Below are 12516 nucleotides of genomic sequence, written 5' to 3'. Positions count from 1 at the left end.
GCGTTTGATGACACAGTGGCAGCGTTTGATGGGCACAGTGGCTGCATTTGGTGTCACAGTGGCTGCGTTTGATGGCATAGTGGCTGCAATTGATGTTTTTTTTTCAAATGTTTCTCAGCTTGTTTGCGCCCCCACAAATGTTGAACACCAGCCGCCACTGATGGAAGGAGGGATTTAAATTAACTGCCAAACAGGGGGATTTGTTTTTCTGTCATAGGGAATTTTTTTTACTAAAATCAGTGCTGGGGGCTAATGCTGTGGCTAATCATACCAGTGCTGGAGATTATTATTGCATCTACTGACACTTATGCTGGGTGTTATTATTCTGTCCACTGGCGCTAATGATGGGGGTTATTATTCTGTCCACTAGCACTAATGCTGGGGTTTTTTAGTTTACTTATTTTTTATAGGTAATTATATAGCAATGACAAATTACATAGCACTTTACATACACATCAGTCCCTGCCCTCAAGGAGCTTACAATCTAAGCCCCCTTACTCACATATTAGGGCCAAGAGCCAATTAACCTACCAGCATGTCTTTGGAGGGTGGGAGGAAACTAGAGAACCTGGAGTAAACCCACGCAAGCAGAGGGAAAACATGCAAACTTCAGGCAGGTAGTGCTGTGGTGGGGATTTGAACTAGTGAATATGGCCCTGGTCCAATCCAGCATCTAAGGATCAACTATCCATCATACATGGCAGTGAAGACATCACCACAAGTTTATCTGGAATTTAGGGCCAAATCCACAAAAGGGATACGACGGCATAACTGCTGTTACGCCGTCGTATCCCTGTTCCTAACTATGGAACTGATCCACAGAATCAGTTTTCCATAGTTAGGCAGAAGATCCGGCATGTGTAAGGGACTTACACTGCCGGATCTTAGGATGCAGTACCGCATCCGCCGCTGGGGGCATTTCGTGTCGAAATGCCGCCTCGGGTATGCAAATTAGCGCTTACGGAGATCCACGAAGCTTTTCAGCTTCGTTTTTTCTCCGTAAGTTTTAGTTTGCATACGCAAAATTAGGGCTGCTTTTACAAGGTGTAAAGTTAGTACACCATGTAAAAGCAGACCTTTCTGTCCAGCGACGCGATTTTTTTTTAATTTAGAATTTTTTTTTTCCCGCCGTATCTTTTTTTTTTCCCGACGCAACTTTATTGACCCGTCGCAATCCACAAAGCTCAGCGTAACGTAATTTCGCGCAATGCACGTCGGGAAAATGACGTCACGAGCATGGGCAGTACGGCCGGCGCGGGAGCGCGCCTAATTTAAATGGGAATCGCCCCCATGAAAATAGGAACGCCTTGCGCCGGCGGAATTTAAGTTACACAGCCCAAAATTTCTAGGTAAGGGCTTTGTGGATCGGGCACTTAGGTAGAAATTTTAAGGCAGTGTAACTTAAATGGAAAAAAATACGTTACGCCGGATCTTTGTGGATTTGGCCCTTAGTTTCTTTACCTGCTTAAATGTTGATATTTTATGTACTTTTATATCTGGTTATAATCTTTTTAAAAACATTTGTACTGATTGAGTCCATAACGTTCACTTTGCAAAGCATACTTATGCTGCGTACACATGATCTGGCTTTTTCCTGGCCAAAAGCACATCAGAATTCCGACGTAATTCCATCGGTGTAAAATAGAACATGTTCTATATTGAAACTCCAATGGAATTCATCGGAATTTCTGATGGAATTTCTCCGATGAGGCATACACACGGTCGGAATTTCTGATGGAAAAAGTCTGTCTGACATTAGACTCAAGACCAGCACTGCCTTCATGTGTAAAAGCAGATCCTGTAAAACTAACCAATCCAGCTGGTCCTATCCCTGCTTGGAGAAAAGAAGAGAGTACGACCATCTTGTGAGACACACCTTGACGTCTGAATAATCTGATCTCCCTGATATTCAGGTCTGTTATAGTCAACATGGCTATAAAATGAACTGCGGCACTTGTTTGGAGCGCGCCACTTTCTCACTGTATGTGGTGAATATGAAAAAGTCATCTGTAATTCTTATTTACATGACAAAATAATAAAATATGTTTTGAATGTTTATTTGTTGGTACTGAACATGTTGCTAATATAAAACAATAAAATAAAAAAATTCCTTTAGGACTTATTTATTTTGCCTCTGAAATCCCCTGCATATTATCCTATGGGGGAGATTTACTAAAACTGGAGCATTTAGACTCTGGTGCAGCTGTGCATAGTAACCAATCAGCTTCTAACTTCAGCTTGTTCAATTAAAGGGGTTGTAAAGCTTTGTGTTTTTTCACCTTAAGGCCCCTTTCACACGGGGGGGATCATTAATGATCCGCCTCCGTATGCTCCGTATGCTCAGCGGGGATCGCTCCGTTGATCCCCGCTGAGCTGGCGGATGACAGGGCGGTCCCCACACACTGTGCAGGGACCGCCCTGTCTTTTCTCCGCTCTCCCCTATGGGGGGGATCGGATGAACATGGACTGTATGTCCGTGTTCATCCGATCCGATCCACAGACGGAATGAAAAATAGGATTTTCTTCCGTCTGGAAAATCGGAGGCGGACGAGATCGGGTGTCAGCGGATGTTCATCCGCTGACACCCGCAATCTCATAGGGACCAATGTATGTCCCTTTTTCATCGGCAAACGAATGGATGAAAAAGCGGACATACGGTCTGCACGTGTGAAAGGGGTCTAATGCATCCTATGCATTAAGGTGAAAAAATACCTTGCAGTCACCGCCCCCCGCGAGTCCCCATTTTACTTACCTGAGTCCCGAATCTCCTTGGGTGCGATCCTGCGTTGCTTTCACTGAGCTCTAGTCGGCTCTTCATTGGATGATTGATAGCAGTGCAGCCATTGACTCCCGCTGCTGTCAATCAAATCAATGACGTGGCGCGCCAGGGGGGTGGCCGAGTCATACACTTACCGGCTATGGCCGCCGAGTGTATCACAGGGGCGCGTGCCCGCAAAGTTACCACCTTGGGAGAGAGCTTTCGGGTTAGCTCTTGTGGGGAGGAGCTGCAAGAGCCGCCATGGGACCCCAGAAGAGGACATTCGGGGCCACTATGTGCAAGACAAACTGCACAGTGTAGGTAAGTTTGACAAGTTTGTTTAAAAAAAAAAAATACCCCATAGTAGTAAGCTTTGACAATAAAACCTGGAAGCTGATTGGCTGCACTAGATTTTGTATGCTCCAGATTTAGTAAATTCCCCCCTAGGTGTCCATGCACACATAAACTTTTAGAGATGTTTAGTCCAGGGGCAGCAGAGTTGTGGCAGAAAAAATGCTTGACATGTGTAAACACGTCTAAACACACTTTAAGGCTAGGCGCGTTTAGCGATTGAGCGTTAAAGTATTTCAATGGGAAGAATACATTTTTTATTTTGGCCAATGAAATTTATTAACGCCCAAACACTTGACGCGGGTAAACATAGCCAAACTCGTTACACGCGTTTACAAGCGGCATGCTTTTTTTTTGTTAAAAAGGAGGAGGCTTCTAGAAGAGTTAAAGAAAACACCTAATGTGCATTAGGCCTTAGGTGCCGGTTCACACAGGGGCGACCTGTCAGGCGACTTAGCTGCCTGAGAAATCGCACTCCATGCATTGCAATGGAACCATTCTAATAGTAGTGACTCAAGTCGATCCGACTTAGCAAAAGGTTCCTGTGCTACTTTGCATTGACTTCTATACAGAAGTCGTTTTGCAAGCCGCGTTGAAGGCTCACTGTACGGGGTGGCTTCGGAGCCTGACGAGAGTCGGGCGACTTTGAAGCTGCCCCTGGGTGAACCAGTGTCCTGTTGAGAAGTGCCCCCTATCGAGAAATGCCCGAATAGAACTGTGCATGCACCGCGCACGTGCAGTACGGAGCCCCAGAACAGCTGAGTTTACTATCAGCTAATGTCTCATATTGCCGAGGCACGTTCATGTAGCTGAGGGGCGCATAGTTACATGAAGGGGGCAGATTTTGATGGACAGTGCTCGGAGCAGAATTTTTCTTGATGGCCAAACATAGCTGCAAAGGAACTCTTTAGCTACTATTCTTTCTGGACGCTTGCGGGGTGTGTTTAATTGAAGAGTGGATTTTTCTAATTTGGATAAAGATTTATTTTGCACACTTGTTTGACCATCGATAAAACTTCCACACCCCACACTGCCCATCATTTTAAAATCTGCCCCCTTCATGTAACTATCCATCCCTCTCCTACATGAACGTGCCTCGGCAACGCGAGACAACAGCGGTTAATAAACTCGGCTCCATGCAGCGCATGCGCACTTTCACTTTCACTGTTTAGAATCGATCGACGATCGACAGTCAAACACTGCACCTGCTTATCTAAACCAAAGCGCATATCATGCGCTCTGGTCAATACAAGATCGGCAGTAAGACACCGAGCAGAAATTCATGATCTCATCCTACAATGCGATTTAGACTGCCTCTTTATTACAGAAAGCTGGCTCACAGCTGACTGTAACACCATTCTGGGTGAACTGGTGCCAGAGAACTATCGCATAATAACCGAAAACAGAGTGGGGCAAAGAGGAGGAGGCCTGGCAGGAGGCCTGGCAGGAGGCCTGGCAGTGAACCACAAGAGTTATCTCTCGATCACTAAACCAGTCCTTCAAAACACATTTCCTTTCATGGAAACCCTCTCCCTACAGCTTCAAACAAACCCCCAGTCCATATTCTACTCTGCTATAGACCACCGGGTCCAAAATCGCAGCTTCTCACATCGTTGACAGAATTCGTTTCCACTTATACACTAAACAGCAAACATCTTTTGCTGCTTGGGGATCTCAACCTTTGGGCCAACTCCTTACAGCATCCTGTGGCCGTCGCCTGCATTGACCACTTGGAAGGACTAGGTCTGCAGCAGCTAGTATGTGGGCACACACATGCTTCTGGTCACACACTCAATCTTATTTTCAGACAAGATCTAGAAGTAAAAATTCTGGAAAATGAGCCGTTACCATGGACAGACCACCACGTGATAAAATTCCTGATTACCAAAAATGCCCCTTTGACAAAAACACCAAAACCAGTGACAACTGACTGGACCAGATCTCAGAAGAAGCTCCATTCGGAACTCTTCAAAACAACATTAGGGAACAAAGTAAAAACAATCCATTCACATGAATCAGCCACTGAAACCCTGGATGCCATTAACACAGCTCTACTACAGTCAGCCGACTTAGTAGCGCCGAAAAAGGAAAACCTGCATCCGGAAAAACAACTCCAGCTGGTTTAACGACCAGCTGGCGTTGTTTAAGCAAAAACGCAGAAGAGCCGAAGCAGCTTGGAAAAGAAGTACCACAGACGAAAACTATGCCATCTACAAGGAAACAACAAAAAAATACCACAAATACATTTTCAAGGCCAAAAAAAATCATTTTTCCAAGATCATCACCAATGCCCTAAATCGTCCCCGCAAACTCTTCAAGCTTGTCACCCAGACCATGAATCCAGTCTGTCTAGAAGCTCCCAATTCAGATACCCAATAATTTTGCAATGAATTATCGGATAATTTCGTAAACAAAATCGAAAGGATCCGTGAAAGCATTCAGCAAAACAGCACCCCCCCAATCCCACCCTCAGTCACCCGCCCAATTCCCACCTGAATCAGCCCCAATCAACAATGTTTACTCTAAAACCCATCTTCATTGAGGCCACAAAAAATATCATCAGCGCCCTGCGAAATAGCACAGCGCCAAATGATATTATCCCGACCAACCTGCTTAAGGAATGTAAACAAAAAAAACAAAAGGCTGACGCTGCGCTAGCATAAATTGATAAATATGTGACAGTGAATTAGGTGAACAGTAAGCTGCTGGCACTTAAAAATTGTGTACAACAATTCAATAAAACATAGAAAAAAACAAAAGGAAGTGCAGCGCTGATAAATGATAAATTATATAGTTCATGAAAATATATATAAATAAAAGCTCATTCTAGGCTGAAAGGAGAGCCAGAAAAATTAAGGAAGGTTTAGCCCTGGTTCACACTGGGTACGATTTGGAACGATTTGAGATGCGATTTGACATGTCAAATCGCATCTCAAATTGGCGGCAATTGTCGACAATGGCACTGTCCTAATCAGTGCGACGCCGCATCTGCGATTTCAAAAAGTAGTTCCTGTGCTACTTTTTGCGATTTCGGGCCGCGATTTACATTAAATTGCGGCCGAAATCGCGGCGAAATCGCGGCAAAATCGCAGCCGCGATTTTGAATTCGCAGCAGTGTGAACCTAGGCTAAGTGTGATAGAAAAACAAGACCTCAAAAACCACTCAGTGATAAGGGTTAGGTGAAAAAGTCCAGCATTAAATCTTGTGATGAAAACAGCTGCCAAGAAAGGTGATGTGATGAACTCCAAGTTGCTGCTAATGGGATAGATCTCCACACTGCACCTGTGAAATAAGACTGCCTGCTTACCAGAAGAAAAGACTGCTTTGCATCAGTCTCATGGAACATAGGGAAGTGAGGTCTCCCTGCAACCAATCCGTATGATGTTCAGAATGGAGCTCAGCAATGGATCCGGGGTAAATACATGAACGATAAGAAGGAACGAACTCTCATAGCGTATTATGTAAATCAAAGAGGTGGATTTAATAAGTATTGCACTTACAATAAGTTGATGGGATTAAGGCACAGAAGTAATAAAAAGCGGTAGTCACTCTACTCTGATGCCTCTCGCTACTCGTTCTGGACGGAACGCAATGACGTCACAGCACCCTACGATCGTTTTGTCTTGACAGGACTTCAACGGGGGATTAGCCGGATACTGACGTCATCGCGTGTGGTGTTTAAATAGGCGCGGGCTCCATTTTTAAAGCTGGAAAGCCAGGAAAAGCTTTCATGTTAGCTGAGGGCTATTCCAGTATATTATTAAGTAGCGAGAAATTCAACAAAAAACAGGAAATAAGTAAAGGTTTAATGAAGTGAACCAAAAAGGGACAGTAAAAATAGTATCAAAAACGCGGAGATGTTTAACACTGGTAGGGAGGCATCGGAATTTAAAAACAATTAATCGGAGACATACGCTAAACAAATCAATTAAAGTGGAGGTTCACCCTATAAAAAATTTCACTTGCGATGAAAACTTGCGGCGGTGTAACGTATCTAAGATACGTCATGCCGCCGCACTTCTACCTGAATCTGGCCCTACATACTTAGTTGAACAAGTAATGAATGACTCGATCTCATAGGTTTTGCCCGTGACTGAAGATTGAAAATTAGTGCATTTGCGTTCCTTAAAGGAATTTATCTTGCAAATGCTACACTTACGACAGGGGAAAAAACCTTTGAGAGATTGAAAAAATAACAACGTTTTAGGGGGGTCAATGACATTTGGTGCTACATTATGTCGTAAAGCATAAAGGGTATTAGATTGCTCATGAAAGTCCATAATCTCTGTGCAATTCCGTCTTATACGCTGGAATTGACCTTTCGGTACCGCTGCCAGCCAGGAACTATGGGCCAGATTCACAAATGAGATATCTCCTGATACGCCGTCGTATTTATTTTTTCCTTTCTATGCGACTGATTCATAGAATCAGTTACGCATAGATAGCCATAAGATCCGACAGGTGTAATTGTTTTACACTGTCGGATCTTAAGATGCAATACCGCGGCCGCCGCTGGGGGGGAGTTGGCGTCGTAAACCAGCGTCGGGTATGCAAATTAGGTGTTACGGCGATCCCCGACGGTTTTTCGCGTTCGCTACGTCGCCGCTAGTCTAGTTTCCCGTCGCAAAGTTAGTAGTTTTTTTTGGTGCCTTAACTTTACACAGCAATCGTATTGCTGTGTAAAGTATGGCCGTCGTTCCCGCGTCGAAATTTAAAAGATAACGTCGTTTGCGTAAGCCGCCCGGGAATACGGAATTACGCTACGCGCGTCGCCGTTCAAAAAAATTACGTCACTTCGCGCAAAGCACGGCGGGAGTTCGGAAACGGAGCATGTGCGGTAGGTCCGGCGCGGGAGCGCGCCTAATTTAAATGGCACACGCCCATTTGAATTGGCCCGCCTTGCGCCGGCGTAAGTTTTCATCGCAAGTGCTTGGTGAATCAGGCACTTGCGATGAAAAATTGCGGCGGCGTAACGTATCTAGGATACATTACGCCGCCGCGATTCTACGTGAATCTGGCCCTATGATGACAGCTTGTGACAGGAATTCCGATCCGTGTCTTTGAAAAACGTATTAGTGATCAATCTTCCTTCTTTAACAAAGATGTTTAGATCCAAAAAATGGATATGAGAGGTACTAATATCATGTTGTAGAGAGATGCCTCTGTTGTAATGTAACGTTTCCAGAGGCGTAATTGGGAGGGTGTCTGAACATCGATAACTTTGCGCTCCCAGTAAGCCATAAATAAATTAGCTAAACTGGGGGCGAATTTAGCCCCCATAGCTACACCACAAATTGTAAGAAAAAAGTACCGCCAAACCAAAAATAATTATGTGTGGTTGCGAACCTTAATAATTCCAAAATAAAATCTCTTTGTAGGGGCGATATATTGGATTCTTGCTGAAGATAGAACTCAACCGCTTGTAAACCATGCTGATGGGAGATAACATCGTTAAAGCCTACACACGACCGTTTTTTCACGATGTGAAAAATGACAATGTGAAAAACGACGAGAAAAATGAGAGCATGTTCTAAATTTTAATTTGGCCATTTTTCACGTCGAGAAAAATGCTCTGGAGCCTACACACGATCGTTTTTACTGACCATTTTAAAGAATTGCACCTCTCACGTCATGAAAAATGGTCGTGTGTACGCGGCATTAGAAATTTCTGTCTTTTTATTGCCATTATGCCTTGTTTAGTCTTATTCACAAGATTCTTGAGTTCCGAATCCAATGATTTGGAAATTTTCAATGCATTATGCATTATGCATTTCATAATTAACCGTAATTAGAAGCTTCTCCTCTTGTGCAACTATTAACCCCATGGGATCCAGGGAGCACTTTGATAGAGCGTTATTCCATTCTGTCATTCTGTCATGAACTTGTCTGAATAGAGTGTTCAGGGGAACTTTTTGATTCTTAAAGGGTTAGTAAAGGAAAAAAAAAATTCCCTGAAAATAACAAACATGTCATACTTACCTCCACTGTGCAGTTCGTTTTGCACAGAGTGGTCCAGATCCACATCTTCTGGGGTCCCTCGGCGGCTGTCTCTGGTCCTCCCCGCAAGTACTGACCACAGTCATGCGAGAGAGCTTACATGGTGGTGAGTAATTGCGGGCGCGCTCCCGTGATACAGCGAGCGGCCATAGCCGCTCACTGTATCACTCGGCCCCGCCCCTCGGCATGCCGCGTCACTGGATGTGATTGACCGCAGCGCCAGCCAATGGCTGCGCTGCTCTCAATCCATCCGCTCTAGCCAATCAGCGGCCAGGCTGAGCGGCAAAGAGGATCTCAGCACCGAGCGTGGGTCTTTCGAGGGGTCAGGTAAGTATAACGGGCGCTCGGGGGGCGACAGCATCAGATGTTTTTTCACCTTAATGCATAGATTGCATTAAGGTGAAAATTTTTTTACTTTACAACTCCTTTAACCCTCTGCTGACTATAGAGTCTGCTATATATCATTCGAGGACCTCTAGTCCCTCCACAGTTTGGTTTCTTTTATCAGTGCAGTCTTTAACTGTCCAAACAGGGAAAAACAGACCGAGTCCCCTGGTATAGGACCTCTGGTTAGTATAGACCTGAGAAATCTTGGTCTGAGGATCCATATTTATGTGCCACAAATATTGTTGGTTCATGATCCAGTGGTCCCAGTTATTCATCACTTACCAAAATCGCATAAAAATACAGCGGCCATCCAGGGACGTCCCATTGTTGCTGGGTTTGGTTCACTTTTTGAGAAGCTGGGCCACTGGGTGGACCAATATTTACAACCGCTCGTCTTAAGGTTACTGGCGTACATTAAAGACGCTACGGCTGTTTTAGCTAGCACTGAAAGTATGAAATGGAACGACACTTCCATTTGGATCACAATGGATGTTAAAGCATTATATTCCTGCATTCCCCACGAATTAGCTCTTGATGCCCTCAGGTTTCATCTCCATTGCTATAGTTCCAAGTTATTAAAAAATCGTCATAAACTCCCATTTAGAGATGACTACATACAGGTGTAGAATGTCTATACGAGTCCTCAGATGAACTCACGCCCATAGAACTGGAGGTTGTCTTTGTCTCTGCTTGCAAGTTTATGCTGATTTCTTAATAATTATAATTTGGGATGTACTTCACTTTGTAGATTCTTTTCGCTCTACGTGTGACAATCATTGTGTGTGAGAGCGAGAGGCATCACCACTGGAGACCCAAGCAGAGCTTCCTAGAAGTTATTGTGTTATGCCAATAATACAACTGGTGATTGTATACTGATGGCATTTATCCATTTGGGATCTGGGTTTTGTCCCTCAATCTCTGGCAGACTTGCATTTTTGAGGTTTGCATCTCTGGTAAGCAGCTTTTTTTATTAATGGTGGCTGGTGCAGAAGAGAGGCTTTTATTCACAAAGATGTAATGGGGTTGATTTACTAAAACAGGAGAGTGCACAATCTGGTGCAGCTGTGTACGGTAACCAATCAGCTTCTAACATCAGATTGTTCAATCAAGCTTTGACATTATAACCTGGAAGCTGATTGGTTTCTATGCAGAGCTGCACCAGATTTTGCACTCTCCAGTTTTTATAAATCAACCCCAATACAGTATATTCACTTCTTGGTGGACTCTCACTTTTTTGGGACAATTTTTTTGAATTTTTTTATATTTTATTGCTTCATCAATAGTGATATGTATGGCTTATATAATTGTAATTGTTTATGGAACAGTGCAACACCTTTTTGGTTTATCTAAACTAGATAGATGTCATTTGTTCTCGGGGGGCATAAGCTAATTGTGAAAAGATTGTAGTTATCGGAGGACCAAAGATGACCACTCCACCAGTCATGTAGCACAAGCACAATTGCAACAAATGTGTTGATATACTAAAGGCAAATACACTGTGCAAAGTGCAGTTGCTACAGAGCTTAATAAATGAGCAGAAGCTCTGCTGACTTCCAACATCCAATCATGTGCAAGCAAAAACACATGTAGGTAGATTCAGAGAGATTGGTGTAAACTTGCGGCGGCGTAGCTTAGCGTGTTTAGGCTACACCACCGTAAGTTAGCGAGGCAAGTACTTGATTCTCAAAGGACTTGCCTGCTAAGTTACGGCGGCGTAGCCTAAAGCGGGCGGGCGTAAGGGCGACTAATTCAAATGTGTGTAAGATGGCGTGTTTTATGGCAATGGGGCTTGACCTTACGTTTTTTAAGTTTTTTTACAACTGCGCATGCGCCGGGCGCCTACATTTCCCAGTGTGCATTGCGGCTAAGTACGCCGCACGGGCCTATTGATTTCGACGTGGACGTAAACTACGTAAATCCCTATTCACGCACGACTTACGCAAACAACGTAAAAATTTTGAATTTCGAAGCGGGAACTGCGGCCATACTTAACATTACTATTCCATCTATTTGATGGAATAACTTTAGGCCTGTAATGCGTTACGTAAACGGCGTAAATGTACTGCGTCGGCCGGGCGTACGTTCGTGAATCGGCGTATCTACTAATTTACATATTCTACGCCGACCACAATGGAAGCGCCACCTAGCGGCCAGCCTCAATATTGCAACCTAAGATAGGACGGCGCAAGCCGTCGTATCTTAGATGTGTTTAAGTGTATCTCTGTTTGAGAATACACTTAAACATAAGTCGGCGTAGATTCTGAGTTAGGTCAGCTTATCTACTGATAAGCCGGCCTAACTCTTTCTGAATCTACCTAATATTTTTTCATTTTGTATTCTCCTTGCACGTGATTGGGTATTTTCTCTATTACAAAGAGAAGATTTACCAAATTTACTAAGATTTGGTGCACAGTCTATTTGCCTTTAGTAAATCAACCTCTTACACTGTAGTTTTGTTGGAATGATATATATTTTATATAAATGTATATATCGGCCATCAGTGTTAATTTTGTCAACTAAAACATTTTAGTCGTCCAAATGAATACTATTTTAGTCGACTAAAATACGACTAAACATAAACAATTGAGAAGACTAAAATACGACTAAATCTTAAATGACATTTTAGTCAAAAGACCAAGACTAAAACTAAGTTGAAATATGACTTTGAAATTAACACTGGTCTGTAGTGCATGTTCATACCTCAATAACATAAATAATAACATATTCGATTTTTCACTCCTGCAGTATATAATGAGTTTGGAAATTGTAGAGAAATGTTAAATAATGCATTACAATTTAATTACACTTATTAGATTTTAGATGACTAAAATTAGTTTTAGTCTACTAAAATGTATTGGAGATTTAGTCGACTAAATAGGACTAATACTAAAACAATTGCTGAAGACTAAAATGGGACTAAAACTAAATTACCATTTAAGTCCTAAGACTAAAGACTAAAACTACATTGAAATTTGCTGCCAAAATTAACACTGCCGGCCACAGCTTCAAAAATAACACACTA

General features: G+C 43.2%; 1 protein-coding gene across 2 annotated transcripts in view; it reads left to right on the top strand.

The window, feature by feature from the left end:
* Positions 1-12516, top strand: part of LOC120927962 (beta-1,3-galactosyltransferase 5-like) — a 156245-nt gene that overhangs the window by 90494 nt on the left and 53235 nt on the right. The window contains exon 1 of one of the 2 annotated variants that reach the window (XM_040338990.1): positions 10028-10447. The exons of the other annotated variant lie outside the window; for it this stretch is intronic. Within the exon in view, the coding sequence (XP_040194924.1) occupies positions 10370-10447 (78 nt within the window). The 5' untranslated portion in view covers positions 10028-10369. Of the gene's footprint in view, positions 1-10027; positions 10448-12516 lie in introns of those variants that run through there. 2 annotated transcript variants of the gene reach the window in all.

Source organism: Rana temporaria, chromosome 2 (genome assembly GCF_905171775.1).
Source record: "Rana temporaria chromosome 2, aRanTem1.1, whole genome shotgun sequence".
In the NCBI taxonomy this organism is placed as follows: Eukaryota; Metazoa; Chordata; class Amphibia; order Anura; family Ranidae; genus Rana; species Rana temporaria.
This window is presented reverse-complemented; position numbering and strand designations above follow the sequence as displayed.